The 18,245-nt window shown below is 43.0% G+C and overlaps 1 protein-coding gene across 1 annotated transcript in view; it reads right to left on the reverse strand.

Moving 5' to 3' along the window:
• The window catches only part of LOC117450983 (Na(+)/H(+) exchange regulatory cofactor NHE-RF1-like), a 34,022-nt gene extending 16,256 nt beyond the window's left edge, over positions 1-17,766 (reverse strand). The window contains exon 1 of the mRNA XM_034089049.2: positions 16,818-17,766. Coding sequence (XP_033944940.1) covers positions 16,818-17,396 — 579 coding nt within the window. The 5' untranslated portion in view covers positions 17,397-17,766. The remainder of the gene's footprint in view (positions 1-16,817) is intronic.
• Between the last annotated feature and the right edge of the window lie 479 nt (positions 17,767-18,245).

Consider the following 18,245-nt stretch of genomic DNA (forward strand, 5'->3'; position numbering starts at 1 on the left):
ATTAACCGTGCTTTACCTGAACCTCATCATGACACAAGAGAGGACGGCAGGATTGTAATTTCACGTGTTCAGTGAATGCAACAGAGGCAAGACACCAGACCAACCAGAGAGTTGAATGGAAATAAACATCTGTCTTATTGGCTGACAGGTACTTATCCTGTGAGCTGTGACAATGTTTAAAATAAACTGTCAGTCGGACATTTTGAAGATGGACATAAGAAAGACGACAATTCATGGTAGTGTTGCACGGTGTACCGATACTTGAAAGGTACCGCGATACCCTGCCGTTAAAAACGTTACGATTCCTCCGTTTCATTAGTATCGGTACTTTAAGAATGACGGGGAAAAGTACTCCGGTGAGAAAGCGCTGTTTTAATAAGAGCCGTGTGTGTTCAGCGCTCTGCTTCCACTCCCTGCACTGCAGCCGTGCCTGCCCTGCAGTCCCTCCCCTCTCAAGCACGCTCTAAGTCCCTCCCCTCTCTCGTGCACGCGCTAGCTGCCAGAGCATGTGAGAAAACGGGGAGCAAGTGGCTGCAAGTGGGAGTGCAACTGCTGCTGCATCTCGGCTTGTTGACAAAAAAGACGCCAGAAGCGAAATTTGGAAGTATTTCAGCTATATCTTTGACAGTGAGGGCAAGCCTACGGACACCACGAGGCCTGTCTGTAAGAGAAGTTTTAGATCCCTGCAAACCAAGGGAGCCAACACATCAAACTTGGCTAAGCACCTCGCCGACCGGCATCCAGAGCTGTTTAAAGACAGACAGGTTAGCGAATGTGATAAATAACAATTACATCATGCTCAAGCCCATGCCCTCAAATCTAAGTCAAACAAGTGTAATTTATTTTCTGACAAACGAACGTTTTCGTAGTTTGACGAGGCAATTAATGACAATGATAACTGTCTAATATGGCTATCTTTTTAGCTAACTTACCAATGTGGCTAACATCTGCAATGTACATTTTGTCAATAATTAACATCAACCTAGCACTGAAATATATGGATGTTATGTGACAGTATTTCTGAGAAAAAGTCAGCTGAAATGGTGGCATAGTTGCCACTGCTTTACGTGTCAACAGCATGTTTGAACGTATTTGCAGCAGTAAATGTGGCTGTTTAGCCACTGACGTTGCCATAACAACACCTGAATTTAAATGTGCAACCTCTTTTTGTGACAGATTTTTGCAAGAAATTATAATTATTCTGAATGATATTCCTATTGACAGCTAGTTTCTATGTGAACATTATGAGATGGAAAAATCCCGGGGGAGCATGCCTCCAGACCCCCCTAGAGGAGGTTAGGTTCATGGTGTTTTCATGCTTATTTATACAATATGTGTGCTTATGCTAACATCATAAGACAAAAGTTGGTTCCGTGTTGTGTGTAGTGAGAACGCGCTAGAGTGAGGGGGGCCCCCCAAGCCAAAGCTCGCTTAGGGCCCCCAAAATTCTAGGGCCGGCCCTGGGTCCGTGGCTGACGTTAGGCGTCCCTGTGCAGAGAGAGAGAGAGAGAGAGAGAGAGAGAGAGAGGCTCTGCTCGGGACAACAGAGGGGGGTTTGTGTCGGAGGAAAGTGAAAGGCTGAAGAATCTCCACGAGGGTCTGAAATCTGTGGAATCTGCTGAACACACACAAGCCAGGACGGCTAACCAAGGACCGGTCAATTGAGTGTGTGTGTGTGTGTGTGTGTGTGTGTGTGTGTGTGTGTGTGTGTGTGTGTGTGTGTGTGTGTGTGTGTGTGTGTGTGTGTGTGTGACAATGTCGGGTCTTCTATACCGAGACACAGTTTCAAATATGCTGAGCACAACAAAGATAAAAACACAGTACACTCATGGGACGTTCTGATCGTCATAACTCCCTGACACACACACCCATACTGAACGGCCTTATCTGTCTTGGATTGACACACAAATCTGTGTTCCCTAATTTACGCAGCAAGAACAACTAAATATTTGCTTCAGACCGGCTTAGCTTTTGCCTGAGGTCAGCTTTATTCGGGAACATTTGTATACTTCCTCTCGGACCCTTTTGTTTTGTTTTGAGAAATTCCCAGACGCTAAAGCATCTGCATGTACGTGATATGGGAAAGAAAACAATGCTGCTTCCTGAGATTTAGCTCAGTTGTCAAAATGATCAACCAATTTGAATTCTTCAAAAGATTTGTGTGACCATGATGCAAATATGTGTAATGTAATCTTGTTTTGTATGCTTAAATACCACAAACCATCACCATTGTCTTATGTTTGACTGTAATAAGATCCGAGTTGTACGGTTTCCTATTGTGTGAACGGTTCCTATTTGCTCAGAAAAACAGGGTTTACTAGAGTGGACACACTCTCAGTGACACACTTTCCTTTGAGGGTGGGAAGTGTTGAACAGGAACTGTTGACACATCTTCCCTCAATATGCTTCCCTCTGTGCAAGCTCAACTTCCTGACATTAAAGAGAAATACAAATACAACACAAACTCAAGCACAAAAAAGCTCATCGAAACACGGACAACATCATGGAATGGGAGGCTTTCGCTAGTTTGCATGTAGAGGATTGAAGTGTCTGTCAAAACAAAAGCCTTTTCCTCCAGAGTGAAATAACTGTACTCTTTGACATCTCATACAGAAGCCAGGCAACATCAAGCCTCTTTGAAATGCTGGTTAGCACGACCAAGAGACAAATCTGACTTGGATTATTTGTATCTAGTCTTCATACTAAGCTAACTGGCTTGATGTTTAATACAAGAGTGGTATTGGTGTTCTCGTCTAACAAATGCGAAACCAAGCCTTCGATTAATTATCACAGTTAAAGATTTATTGATGAATTTATGGTGGCAATTCAGTCTTCTTCATTACAGCATGTTGTACATTTTGTAAATGATGGTCGTATTTAGAGTAACATTGACGATAAAGCAAGATATGCTTGAGGATCTGACTCACAATGTCAACACAATGCCTGAGTTCCCCGTTTGGTGGTACTAAAAGTTGTCTCACTCAAAAAAGAAAATCCTTGTCGTCGATAAAGTCCCATACCTACTTTATACAGGCTACAGTTTGTGAATCGCAACATGAGTGCAAAGAATAAATAATGTATACGTATTTCCCAAAATGTAAAACTATTCCCTTAAATGTTCTTTAATTAAATGAACACAGATGAAGTGCCTTTGTCATAAAAGGGGCATCCTTCTTCTCTGCAGACATATTTCCTCATTAACATTTAGTGTAACAAATCACTTTTGTTCCCAGTTCGATCACTTCAATCTAATCCCAGCAGCTGTTAGCCTCTCGCTTCTTTTAGACACAACCTCCTTCAGGCATTTCATATATTAATTGGGTTCCTTGCGCTACAGCGAAGACTTCAGAAGGATTTAGCCACAACAAATAAGCAATGGCTTTGAATACCAATCACTGCAAAACAAAGCCAGGGACTGTGTTAATATTCTCAAAACGCTCTTAACGACTGTCACACAAATCTGCATCCTCCGTGCCAGCACACGGTTTCTCTCGGGTTGTTGAGAGTTTTCAGGTTCCCCTCCCAGACGTCGATATAATCCTCTTTTAGACGTTGTTTCTGGTGTTGCTCAGGAAACTGTGGTTATGAATAGATAAGATATAGAGGTTCGTCTTACAGGCCTCTGGAGCAGCTCTGCGCAGCATGTATGGGGAGCTGTTATTGCCAACTTAAGTCTCAAATAACAGACGGAAATTAAATCTTTTGTTACCCCACAGGACAAATCAGATCAGGTCAGATTTAGGAATGTTAATGCTTCAGTCAAACGTATGCGTCGAGAAAAAAGGAATGCTATTGATAGTTATTCTATTTAATACATTTCATTCAAGAAATGTGAACATCATGCTGAGTAGGGCTCAGAGGATATCTGAATAACATTTCTAAAATAATTACTGATAACATTTTCTCGATACCTACGGAAAATTAGGAGTATAAAAAAAACAATGGCCATCAGGCAAATTACTTTAGCTTAATGTGTGTTTCTATTTGGACTAATGAATTGACCCAAACAAATCAAACCTACATTAATTAAAAGGCGCATGATTATTCACCAAATTCAGACATAATCATCCTCCTTGGATCCTGAATATTCACCCCAAATATCATAGCAATCCATCCAGTAGTTATTGAGATAACTCGGTTCAATGAACAGACTAAGACTGCTGTTCCCAGAGCCATGCCGCGAGGGTGTTAATAAAGTACATCAGCTTTTACATGCATAGCACCGCACAAAAGGAACACAGGAGTCATCGTTTCTGCCTTGGAGGAGCCCACAGGTGTGTGTCTGACGAGCCAGATTGATGGATTTGCATCTTGGAAACACTCTCGGGGCGCAATAACAAGCAGACAACGACCTCCATAATACGCATCCATCATGTTAATCAGCCTGTGAGTCAGCCACCAGAGATCTGCGCCTGTCAGCCTGATACCGGCTAGACTGAGAAGGCTGTGGCTGCGAGTGGCTCAGGCGCGGAGAGAGCTGTGTGTGTGTGTGTGTGTGTGTGTGTGTGTGTGTGTGTGTGTGTGTGTGTGTGTGTGTGTGTCAAACAGCCAGTTACTTCATATTTTCCTTGTGCTTTGCCAGCGGACGGATTTTTAACTACAGGCTTTAATAAAGGAGAAAGCCTGTAGGACATCTATGACTGTATTCTAGTTGCACAGCTCTGGGTCTTTGAGTCAACTTCATTTAAAGAAAAGGGACCCTTATTTTGGTTTTCCCTTTCCTGTAGTTTGTTATATAGGTTTTTGTGCATGTAAATGGTCTGCAAAGGCTAAAATCCCAAAGTTCCCTCCAGAGCACATGTGTCAAACTCAAGGCCCGGGGGCCAAATCAGGCCCTTGGTGGATTTAATTTCGGCCCGCAGAATAATTTCCAATTACTATTAGATCTGGCCCGCCGGTATATTGCACGCACACCTTCACTCCATCCTGAGGATTTCCTCCGCTCAGAGCCTGAGCCCAAACACTGATGACCTTGCACCCGAGATGAGATGCCAAGTCTCTGCTTGAACTCGCATCACAGCAGCAAACTGAGTTTAAATTGATGTTTCCTTCTGCACTTTGTTTCTCACGACAACAGGGCATGTTTGTTTTTCTTTGAGGGAAATAGTTTTTTTGAAGCTGTTGTTGGCCTGTGGGGAAATGTACTCCTAAGAAATGACTCCAGAAAAGCTGCAGATAGAGCCATAAGAAATGAATGCAACTGATTATTTAATGTGTGATGTTGTTTTTATAGGCAATCATTTAAGCTTTGTTAGTTCCAGGTTTAATCTGTGCAATAAGTTCATTTCAATAAGTATTGCAATAAACATTGAACCAGTCCGGCCCTCGACTAGTACCCATTCTTTTATTTTGGCCCACTGTGTACTTGAGTTTGACACCCCTGCTCCAGAGGGAGTTTATCTCTCACACTCCCCCCACCCCCCCCTGCTTGAAACTCCTCCATTGGACTCCTTTGTTTACTTCCATGAAAAAGTGACATCACTATGTAACACTCACGCATCTATTGGCTAGAACTCCAACACATTACACGCAATAGGCTAAGGGGTGGGACATCTCTACGCAGTTGATCAATCACAACAGAGCCGGTCAGCTAACCAATCAGAGCAGACTGGGCTCTGGTTTCAGACAGAGGGGGAAAAGAGGTGCTGCAGCTCAGGCAGTATGAGAAAAATAAAGAGCTTTTTGAACATTAAAGCATTTAAACATGTCAAAGCAGAGACACAAAATACAAATATAAGCCTGAAAATGAGCATATAATGAACTCTTTAATGTTTCACATACTCCGGGGAAAAATGAAACCGTCACATGCTTTAATTTGCCTAATTACATAAATATCTCACGGACGACTATCCAATGTCCCATAAACTCACGAGTCCTGCAAATGATCCACAGAAGCACTCCGTCACACTCAGCTGCTCTGCAGGCAGAAATGTCGACAGCAGCCTCTCTTTATGCATCCTCGCTTTCTGCTGCCTACTTCATTCCCCATGTCGCTGTAATAAAAGAGGGCAGCTCCCCCGTGACTTGGGCCCCTTTGATCAGCGTACAGAATAACATGCTGCCAGGCGCTGTGGTTACTCAGTGACATGACAAACCCCCGCGCCTTGTGATTGTCATGTGTCGTTGTGACAGCGATGAACAGCCTCAAGGACAGACTTCATAAATGTTTGACGAAAAACATGCTCCTTTTTAAAACCACCGTGGCACAAGATTTGAGAGTACGGAGCGCACCACTCTCTCAGGCAGGATGGGGGTGTTGGATTTCAAGCAGGACCATTGAACCAGCTGCGAGGCAGGCTGAGGGGCGAACAAAGCACCCTACTGTCCGTCCCCCCTTCAATTTGAGGATGGGACAAACTGGCTGTACAAAAGACACCAAAGAAAAGTTATGCTGAGGGTTCCCATTACAATAGACTCTTTAGGGGGAAGGCCTGGAAATAGAAAAGTATCGTCCCTCATCACAGCAGGGGTGCAGCCACAGATAGGAGCAAATGGAGTGCCTTGAGATCGCTTTAAGATCTTTGAAAATAGAGATAGCAGGGTCTGCTTTTACTCAAGGGTCTTCATCCGCAGTTGGCCGTCTTTGTTGTTGAATTGTGATTGCATTAGATCAGCCCAACGCTGACTGAGAGTTTGGTGCTTTCACAGTCAACAACTTTTATCTCCTCGGCCAGTCTTCCTGTCCCTGACCCTCCACCCTGGCAGACCTGTAATCAACATCTGCTAAAGCACCTCCAACACAACTTTCACACACACTATCTCACTGCGATGTTTGATGCAATAAAATAGGTACAAAATATTGACGTTGAGATTCCGGAGATAGGCAGAACCTTGTTACGACATCGAAGCAGAAGTTACAACATGATGTGGTCAGTTTTGCGTTCAACCCTGTTGCAAACAAGCAGACATAAACACCAGTGGTTTGTTACACAGTGTCGAAGAATGAGCCAAAGGGAAACACTCCATGTAGATCTTCTGTGTTCTTCAACTTAACATATGGGTTTTCTACAATACGCTGAAATGGTTCTCGCCCCGTGTCAGCCACTTGCATACTTCTGTTATTAGAGCAGGTGGGTGGCAACAATTAAAACACAGCGGTTAGCAGGGACCAGAGATTAAGCGTTACAACACAATAATTAGTCATGCCCTTTATTCAGAACCTGCCTTTTGGCTGGGTTGCATCACTGAGGCTGCTGGAAGTGGGAACATTTCTATTCTTGTGTTTGGAGTTCTCCTTGGGGGAAATGGGAAATGCTTTGAGTGATTTAAAATGTACTCTAAAAATGGTATTGTTTGTTTACTTTTTTTAAATTCAATTCAACAATTCAACACTAGGTACTTTGAGCTAAATGCTAACATGCTGATGCTAAGCAGGTATATTTTACGTTTGCCAATTAAGCCAGCAAGTAAGTATTTTAGGAAAGATTTCTTAAATTATTCCCTCGTTTGATTCAATGGCGTTACGGTCATTTGCTCATTAGCCACCGTGTAGTGGTTAGCAATACAAATGTTAGATCCCAGGCTACCATTCAGCACACCAACACTTCTGTCTTGGCTCTACGGCATCCGTGTCTTGTACGGTAGGAGGAAGGGAGTTGGTTTACGGCGGGGGGGGGGGCGAATCTATTTCAGGGCGAGCACTGCAGCCAGTCACTTCCCCCCCGCAGGGCGCGGACCCTCCGGCTCATTGTCCGACCGGGGTGGTGAACCTTCAGCAGAATGGAGTGGGGACTGGAATGTGGCATTGTGAAGTCTCCGTCCAGAATCCCATGGGATCCCGATCACACACACACACACACACACACACTTTAGGTTCCACCCCTGACCTGGGCCACAGGGGTCTTGGAGGGGAGGGACGGGACAGTGGTTCTGTTGTTTGGAGCGACGTCACTGAGTTTCACTGACAGTGATTTGATTTGTAAAGACAACTTATTATCGATAGCTTGTTTCGCCCCTAATCAAACGGTAGAGCTGCAATGTGATGGGTCCATCAAAAGAAACATAATCACAAACTTTTCTTAAAGGTTATTTTTAGCCACATTTAGCCTAAACTTCATAGTTAGATTTGAAAGGGGGAGATTGAGGGGAAGACACACGTCCATCTCCACTAGTCTTCTGAATTATAAAATATTTAGATTTTCAGGCGAAAATGCAGTTTCAGCCTCTCAAATATTTTTGGGCACCGTAAAAGTGACTTTCTTTGGATTTTGGACTGACAAAACAAGACATTTACAGACATCACCTGGAGCCTTAAAACTGAGAAAGACATGTTTCACTATTTTCTGACAAGTGATTAATTGATTGATAGATGCAGTCTTAATAAAAAGAGAACAGCTTCCTATCTCTGCTTAAGACCATATATTATGATTTTTCCCACTGTATGACTCTAACATTTAGACAACAACATTTACAATAGTGAACTTCTGATGCTGACTCGTCTTTGCTACACTGTCGGCTAATAAAAAGGCCAAATACTGCCCCTTAAAAACTCAGAAAAGGCTTGTACTTGATCCACTTGTGTTCACACTGTTCTCTAATGACAGCCATTATGTGTTGTATATATTCTCCTCATGACTTGTACGTGACTGTCTTAACCTGGATATGTTAAGTGTCTTCGAACACCTTAAAAAAAGCGCACTAAAGATAAAAAAGTGTTGGTACACATTTTACACCAATATCTCCATTATCTTAAAAGATCAGCAAAAGGAAACGGTCACTCCCAAACACACACACACACACACACACACACAAACATGAAAACACCCAGGAAAAACAAATACAGCACATGCTCAAAGGCGCATTAAGAGCGTACGTCATGCAAGCGCGTGCAGCATTTCAGAATGAATCACTTTGTTATAGTTGAACACAAACACAAAGAAACACAAAGAAACACTCCTTTACCGAAACGCAGCCTGGACAATACCTGCTTTGTGACAATGGCTTCAATGAGAAGCACAGCAACAAACACAGCTGGAAGGGGTGTTTCCTCTCATGATTCAGTGTTGCTGGAACATGCCATTCAACCAGTGTTACATTTCATTTAGTGTACATCCTGTTCTGACTGAAGGCTCTGACCTTTACACTGTAGTTTTTACTTTCCTGCTAAGACCTGCAGGCCAGGGGGGGGGGGGGGGGGGGGGGTGAGGAGAGGATCGAGAAGATGGGGGGGGGGGGGGGGTTTAGTTGGGGGAAATCTTCCACTAACAACAATGACAGGAAACACACACACACACACACACACACACACACACAGAATAGCTGCTCGAGGTGTGGCTGTCTGCCTCTAATGCATGACAAACTCTTAACGAAAGCTGACGTTAATTCTATTCACAGGAACCTGCCTCACCATGCTATTCCTGAAGGCATTGCATCAGATAAACTTGGATGGTAAAATCGGGAAATTACTGAAAAGTAAAGTACAGAAATAGCAAAGTCACATGGATGTGATGTTGACCTTCCTTGAGGCAAAGATTAAGAGACAAGTAAAGAAACTGTAGCTGCAAAGATAAATAATGAATTGATTAGTTAAAATTGATCATTTGTTTGGGGTGTTCTTTATGAACACTTCTCAGAATACAGCTTCTCAAATGTGAAAATGTTTTTAGTTTCTTTACTGCATATTTTATGAGTAGTGCGCAAAAAAAGAATACATTTGATGATGTTATGGGTTATGAGGAGCTGTCTCACTATTTTTGGACTTTTATTAGATAAAAAGGTATACATTTATCTCAAAATGATTTTAGGTTGCAACCCTATGCCTCCTAATCTGCCACTGTGGGTTAACATCGGGTTTCGCTTCATTGACAGCCAATGAAAGCCAGTTAAAAAGCCCCTTCTGTGCAGCGCACTGCCGGCTGTACACCGACTGAATCTTCCCACACAACAGCTTCAGGATGCTTTTGTTTAGGGGGAAAACATTGTGCAGTTACAGCCCCCACGTTGTTATGTAAAGCCAGTTTAGAAAGCCATGAGTGCCATGTGTGGTGAAAGCAGTGTAAGGCGTCAAGCTCTTTAATAAGCAGGTTTTATACAAGTGTGCAGATTACAGGCTCAGATTAGAGGGCACAAAGTCGCCTTCTTGTCTCATTTGAGGGCTTTAAAGAGTGTGTGTCCTTGGTGAATACACATGCAAACACTCTTAAAGGGTCTTTAATTAATGTCTTCTTTGTTTAGTCACCCCTGTTCTTTTGTTGTATACATGACTGACTCATGGACCTTTACATATTTGTGTTTGAATATTTTTCCTCTGACACAAGTCTCTTCCTCTCCTGTAATTAGTGTTTAAAGAGTCTGATGTAAGCAGCCATTCAGGAAGACACCCAAAGAAACTCCTCACTCTCACGCTTTCTCTCTTGAATCTCAATTAACCACTGATGAAAAAGCAAAAGGCAGCGAGAGGAAGGACACAGCTCCTGAGAAAATACTTTTTGAATGCGTGTAACTGCCAAATTGTAGGTGCCCTTGTAAAGAGTGAAACAGGTTTTTCTTAGGGTAATTATCCAATCGTTAAAAAATGTATGCCGTAATGTTATTCCATACTGCATGGAACTCCTTGGAATTTCATTTTTTAAAGTGGCGCTATTATGCTTTCTGTGGTCTTCCCTTTCCTGTAGTGTTATATAGGTTTTGTGTGGTCTGCAAAGGCCTCCATTGGACTCCTTTGTTTACTTCTGTCACCTAAGGACATCACTATGTAACATTTGCGCTGCTATCGGCTAGTGCTCCAACATATTGTCCGTGATTGGCTGAGGGGTGGGACAAAGCAACGTTAACACCATCGCCAAATCCACAGCCTGAACACAGATGGCAGCTCCAGTGATGTGAAACGGGTTACTCCGTTTCATTTCATACTCTCTCAGTACCTGGGGGTTATAGACTCTGGTTTTAGACAGAGGGTGGAAAGAGGGGCTGCAGCACAGGCAGTATATAATAATAGGGCCCCTTTCAAGTATTATAGACAGACAGCATGCGTCATCACAGCCATAAATGCAAACTTGTTTCCACAATTTTTTTCCGGATGAGCTGGTGGAACTTGATTTGTGATGCGAGCCGAGTGAGAGAGCTTCCGCTGCTACTTGACTGCACCCGACAATGGCATAGTAACATTTTTACTGCCTGGTAAACAAAACAACGACCTTTGGAACGGCTGATGTGGATCGTTTTGTGCGTTTTGATCCTTGTTGACGACAACCATGGCTCCTTTTTCCTTCCCTGGGGGCCACGCTCCATCTTTTCGACTTAATCACTGCTTGCTCACGTTTTTTCGCACCTCACATGCGCTTACTCACTTTCGCCTACCTCCATCCTCACGCTCCACATGTGGTGCACACGCACACACACGACATCAGCGTAACCATGGCCACCTTGAGCTAGGCTCCTCAATTTCCGGAGAAGGCGCCGCTCTTCGAACCCTCTTTTGTGTCGCTTCAAAGACAGAGGGCAGGACAGGCGGAGTGCAGACGTCAGTGTGACTGCTGCTGAACCAGTGTGTCGGACATGCTGTGTGTGTGTGTGTGTGTGTGTGTGTGTGTGTGTGTGTTTGTGTGTGTGGGCTCGGGCACAGGAATGCCGGACAGGATGTTTGGGAGAGAAATCCAGAAACAGTCTACTCACTGCAAAAAAAACACCCTGAGGTGGCTAACTGTAACATGGACACACAGCAGATTCTGAAAGTGCTTCCCTAGAGTCCAATTTACACGCTCACACTCTAAACTGTGTCTTTTGTCCCCAAGTAACTTCAGTGTTGCGTTGCGTGCCAGCGTGATTTGTACTACCACAGCTCCGTTAAACCATCTGTGGAGAGTATTGAGACTCAACACGGGAACACTCGCTGTGTTTTTCCGAGACAAACGACATACCCCAGCACTGCTCAAGAGCTGTCGGACCTGAATGCCAGAAACATAACTCAAACAGGGCTCTGCATGTTCTTATGAAAGCTGTTATTGTGAACAAAGTGGCCACCTATGAAAAATGCCAAAGCTTCAGTAATGACAAAGTGGCATTTCAGTTCTCCGTGCTTTCTCTCAAACAGCCGGGTTCATATGAGGCGACGGAGCTCACAAATAGAGTATGTTCTTATAATTGTACCTTCTTCTCCAAGACTGAGGCCTTTCTTATGATTGAGAAAATAAAAAATAGAACTATGGATATTATGACCAAGCACACAGACCTTCTTAGTTCTTTGCTTTTCAATTCAGAATGAAACAAAGTGATTAAAATGTTTCCCAAAAAAAATCTATCTACTTTGATTCAGTTCTTTTTAAAAGCAGAAATGGCACCCGTTCCATTTAGACCACGAAGATAACTCTATTCAAGCCATATAACAATAGGGCTGCTCAATTAATCGTATTTTAAATCGCAATTACGATGATGGCTTGCAACGATTACGAAAACAACGTAATCGAAATAAAATGATTATTTTTGTATTACTATTTTCTTCTAAAAAAATGTATAAACCATTTTTTTTTTTTTTTAAATTGGTTTTTCAGTTGAATTCTACTTAAAGTTCAAGGTAATCAACTGTTAAAATCATACTTTTCACATTTTTTCTCCAATAAATGGATGTTTTCAAAGTAAATGGATAATCGTTTTAATAGAGATATTCATCTCAGATAAAGATATCACTTTAATGTGTCCTAACTTGACTCCTCATCATCATCATCATCATCATCATCATCATCATCATCACTTGACCATAAAGATAACATGTCCCCACCTGTTTGAGCTCCATAACAGCAGCTAAATATATCACCAAAAACATACATTGAAGAGCAGACCAGTGAACATTTTCGTCACAGCTTTTACATTATAACATCAGACGAAATTGGGGCTTGTTTTGACAATAATGTCACTATTGTTTAATGTTGCCTTCATCAAACCCTACAGGTGCAGATGGACACAGTCTATTTTTAAATCTCTGTTTCTGATAGTTGCTGCTCTCCCTCCCACCTCACTCCCACCTCAAGTAATGTTTCGAGCAGGAGAGCTGGACACCGGCAGAAGCAGCCTCGGGGGTAAACATGGAGGATGCAGCGAGGGGCACAGATGTTGCAGACTAGAGGGACCCTCTTATCCTCGAGTGCTTTTTAATGAACCCCAAGAGTTCACAGCAGCACACACACAGAAATAAAAAGGAAGACACGGCAACAAGTGGGCACTGCCGAGTGAGAAGCAACCCATAATGTTGGACAGACAAAGGTTGAAATTCATATAGACCGAGTCATTTTGTGGACATCGAAAACAAATCCTGTTGTTTGTTGTGGAAGGTTCAGCGATGTTAGATATTTGTCATGTGGGGTTTCTAAAGGAACAGCACAACATGATGTCTTTTCAAAGCCTGTTTGTGTCTGTCATTGATGCCGACTTAGTGCTTAACCTTGTGGCTTGATGTAATAACAGAGGAGAGACATTTTCAAGTGATTGCTCTTTGAGGCGGCTGCAGACAACACGTCACAATCACATTACTCTAAACTACAGACTGACAGAAGGGGGTCATGGGTACGATTTCCTTGACCCCAAAGGAGGCCAGGTTGTTGTTTGCCCTCTCACCCACAGTGAATGTCCAGCCAGCTGACCCTGCCCACAGCCTGGCAGCATGTGGGAGCAGCTGCCATGTTATCCGGGTTATAGACACAGAGCACCTATTCTCTTTGGAAAACACTCCCTCAGCGACGCATTCAGTGGGTTTGAGTCCAGGGCTGTCCTCGACTCAAGACTTTCTTGGTCAACTCAGAATCATACCATTTTGACGACAAATGGAGCATTTCTGTTAAGTATAGTTTCTCCACAGGAGTCATTCAATAGCATAAATCTAAATACTTTGAAGGAGCAGAACATTGGACCCTACCACCCCCTCTATAGTGAAAATGAGGAGCACTTTCAGCCAAAGACTCATCCCTCCTTAACACACCACAAAAGCGCATTTAAAGCCTATGTTCATGTACCAATACGGCTCCACGATCAAGGCTTGACCCCATCTTAAAATCGTTTAACATCCTGCACCTTTTGTACACGTATGACTTGCACTGTACTTGGACTTTCAAATAACATATTCAGGAGTATTCATACCTGTTACATATCTAAACACTTTTAAATTGTAATGTATACTGTCACTTAGAGATTTGATTTTCTAGTCTAATCATCACTGCTTTCCCTGCTGAAACAACCAGCATACTGTAGACCAGCTTAAGATGGTTGCTGGTGTTAGGCTGGTTTAGTTGGTCTACCAGGCTGGACAAGCTGGCCAGGCTGGTCTTGCTGGTTCAAGACCAGCCTGGCCAGCTAAACCTGCATAGACCAGCATGGATGTCATGGGGGAGGCTGTGCATGGTGATGAAAAGCTGGTTCGAGGGGGCCCCAGTGAATGTTTACCTAGGGCCCCCACAGACTCTAGAATCGCCACACAACACAATTTCACCCAGTCTGAGAGTAAAAGCTTTCTCGAAAGGTTCGTTTTGCTTTCTTACAACGTTACGTTAATCTTAATGTTTGCTAGGAGGCTATTGTTACTTCCATTAACAAGAGCTAGCTGTCTTAGCTAAGAACAGTTAGCAGCTAACGTTTTCTGCAGTTTGTGTTTCCCCTGAAAAACGTGATGTAGTTATTTAAGGGTAAGTTAACTTAACGTTATCTCACAAGTTGAGAGTTAAGTTTTGTTTAAAATTGTCAATGTAATGCACGTTAGAGGTTTTGTGTTGAACATGAAGTTGGCTAACTGTAGCTCACCAAAGGTTGGCATGTTAAGCTGTACTTTATGTGGCAGCTCGCTTAATACAAAGAGGTTGCTTCATTGTAAACTGTTCTTACAATGTGTGTTAATCTACCTGAAATTGTAGGGACAGTTTTCTACTCAATGATACGGACCATTGTAGAGGATATGCAAAACATACTGTAAAGCACTTTGGTACCCAGTTATTTTTGGTATTGAGTTTGAATTTAGCCTTTGGAATGTAATTTCCAACAGTGCATTGTAAAGACTGAAAAAACAGGCTCAGGTTAAAGCTTGACATGATTTGTTCTTTTACTTAAGAGGATGTTTGTCCTCCTGTGTTGTCTTATTTCTTTATCTTTCTTTCAGGTGTAACATCTACCAATGGTTGTACATGACAGAGACCTCCTCCACCTCTTTGCTGTCCTACTAGTTCTACTACTAACCGTTCTGATCAGAGCCTTTCCTAAATAGTGGTAAGTTGTTTTACAGTTCAGTCTACGTTAATTTAAGTTGAATAAACCCTATATTGCAAGTGATTTTATTAAAACTATGATTTGCAATCTTTTTTATTCCAATTACAATAATATTTGTTGTTATAATTGTAAAACACATCTTAACATCCATCAGCAATCAATAAAACAAATCATTCAACACAAAATAGAAGAAATCTGGACCTATTATATTTATACAACAGCATGTATTGGGACTGCTCATTGATGTCATCAAGAGCCATCGAGCCTAGCTCTTGTAGTCGGCCTCTTAGAATGTTTATCATTTCTTTGTCTCTTAACATTCTTATAATAATTTGTTTTTTTATTGTTTATATTGTTTTGTTCTTTATTTGTATTGTAAGAATCACTTTGCAATTGTGTAAGTGCTATATAAATAGTTGTACTAATATTATTGTTGTTACCATCATTAAAAAAAATTCTTCGTTTTCTTTATTCATCGCTGCAGAAAGGATCATGCCACATCAAAACATCAAACAACTTCACACATCGAGAACTTGTGAATCTTCAGGCAGAAAAGATGAAAACACCAGTTCAAAGTTCCAGTTCCCTGTACATGGAGCCATGCCTGTCCTCTGTTCCACATGTCTTCAGTCAGTTCTGGACCCTATGACTCTGTTCCACATGTCTTCAGTCAGTTCTGGACCCTATGACTCTGTTCCACATGTCTGCAGTCAGTTCTGGACCCTATGACTCTGTTCCACATGTCTGCAGTCAGTTCTGGACCCTATGCCTCTGTTCCACATGTCTTCAGTCAGTTCTGGACCCTATGACTCTGTTCCACATGTCTTCAGTCAGTTCTGGACCCTATGACTCTGTTCCACATGTCTGCAGTCAGTTCTGGACCCTATGCCTCTGTTCCACATGTCTTCAGTCAGTTCTGGACCCTATGACTCTGTTCCACATGTCTTCAGTCAGTTCTGGACCCTATGCCTCTGTTCCACATGTCTTCAGTCAGTTCTGGACCCTATGACTCTGTTCCACATGTCTTCAGTCAGTTCTGGACCCTATGCCTCTGTTCCACATGTCTTCAGTCAGTTCTGGACCCTATGACTCTGTTCCACATGTCTTCAGTCAGTTCTGGACCCTATGCCTCTGTTCCACATGTCTTCAGTCAGTTCTGGACCCTATGACTCTGTTCCACATGTTTGCAGTCAGCCCCGCATAGACTATGCTTTTAGCTGGCCAGGATGGCTGGTTTAGCTGGTGCACCAGTCACCAGCCATCCAGAGTCCAAACCCGCTCTAAACCAGCCAACCAATCCAGCCGAATATCGTCAGGCTGTTTTTTTCAGCAGGGTTAACTCTTATTTGACTATCCTGTGTTTCACTTTATTATTTCTTAATAAAAGGTGTATCTTATCTTACTTATATTGACCTGTTTTATGGCATCTTATCTTATCTATTTTGTTCACCAGAGATGTGCACATAAGTGTTATGGAAGTATGTCATTCAGTAAAGAAAAGTTAGTCGACTGATAGCAACACTACCAATTAGTCGACTATTCAGAGGTCAGCTCTATTAATGTCACTTGTGGAATTAAATGCTATTGTATGTTGTAATGAGTGAGCATAATTATTTTTTTAAACTTTGACTCACCTTCTCAGAGTTGATGCTCAGCTTTTTCTCGACGTGCATGTGGATTTCCCCGTTTCTCTCCGGGACTGGCGTAGACTCCCTGGGTGTCCCCTCCCGGTCCTCTTCCTCGTCTTCTTCACCCTCCTTTGCATGCATCTCATCCCCGTTTACTGTCCCGTCCACCTCCTCTGCTTCAACCACCACCACCACCACATCCACCTCCTCCTCCTCTTCTTCCTCCTCCTCGTCGAAGGGTAAGGGCACCCCGTCAGTGACATACTCCTTCAGGCACTTCATGTTGTGTTTCTTCAGCAGCTGCTCCGTGTCCGGGTCCACCACCACCAGCTCCAGCCGGCCCGCGGTGACTCGAATCCGGGACACGACCTGCTGGTGGCTCTCGTGCTCCACATCGTCCCCGTTCACGAACACGAGCCTATCTCCCGCGCGGAGCCCCGAGGTCTCAGCCGGGCTGTCAGGCTCCACTAACCGGATAAACTGCCCCGTCTTACCTTTCTCTCCGTGGAGGTGGAAACCGTACCCGGTGTCCGCCTTGTCCAGCGTGCACAACCGGGGGCGTAAAGACTGGCTTTTACTCGGCATGGTGGTGGTAAGGCTTCTCTCGCCTTCACTGTGTTTTTAAAGTGGAATTAAAGCTCAGGATACTGCTTAGGAAGGGTGTGCGTAGAAATGCACCCAACCCCCGCCCTGGAGATTACTCCGTGGGAAACGGTGCTGGTGTTTGTTCCAGCTTCACACACGAGTTTAAGTCTGGATGTGTGTGGGTGTCCTCTCACTTGTGTAAATCTGCACTTTGACTCGGTGCTCTCACGCGAATTGGAGGTCCTGAGTCCTGACCTGCGGACTGAGCTGAGGCTGGTTAAACTCACACAGCTCCCCTCTCTGTGAGCGACTAAAGTAGAAAAGCCACTCAGGAAGAGGGAGGTGCGTTCACGGAACTGCCCAGCAGGCTGCCTCATGCAAAGTTGGGACTCGAGGAGTAGTAAACACAAAACCAGGCTGTCCAGGAACATGCTAGAAGATAATGATGTTCAGATGAGATAGAGCTTGGATTAAAGCAAAAATAAAAAACGTATTAATTAATTCCGACTATTTGTTTAATATTCAGTACTTTTCTTTTGGTTCTTAGACATTTGCATTTTGCCTTCTTTCCCCTTAATATGAAAAACACGTGTTGCACATGTTGTCATACTGTAGCTTACATCTTTTTATTAAATGTTCTCCCTAATAATAAACCATTATTGATCTCTAAATGTCAGTTTAGTTATATCATTTGGCCAGAGAGGAATACATTACAGTGTGTTTGATGTTCCACAGTAATTTTATTGTGACATTATCAAACTTTAAAACATTTGATTCTTGTATAATTTCAACTAAGAATAAATTCCCCCTGTGGTGTATAGTCTGTCATAAAAGAATAATTGATTTCAG

This window comes from Pseudochaenichthys georgianus, chromosome 8 (assembly GCF_902827115.2).
Source record: "Pseudochaenichthys georgianus chromosome 8, fPseGeo1.2, whole genome shotgun sequence".
Taxonomy (NCBI): Eukaryota; Metazoa; Chordata; class Actinopteri; order Perciformes; family Channichthyidae; genus Pseudochaenichthys; species Pseudochaenichthys georgianus.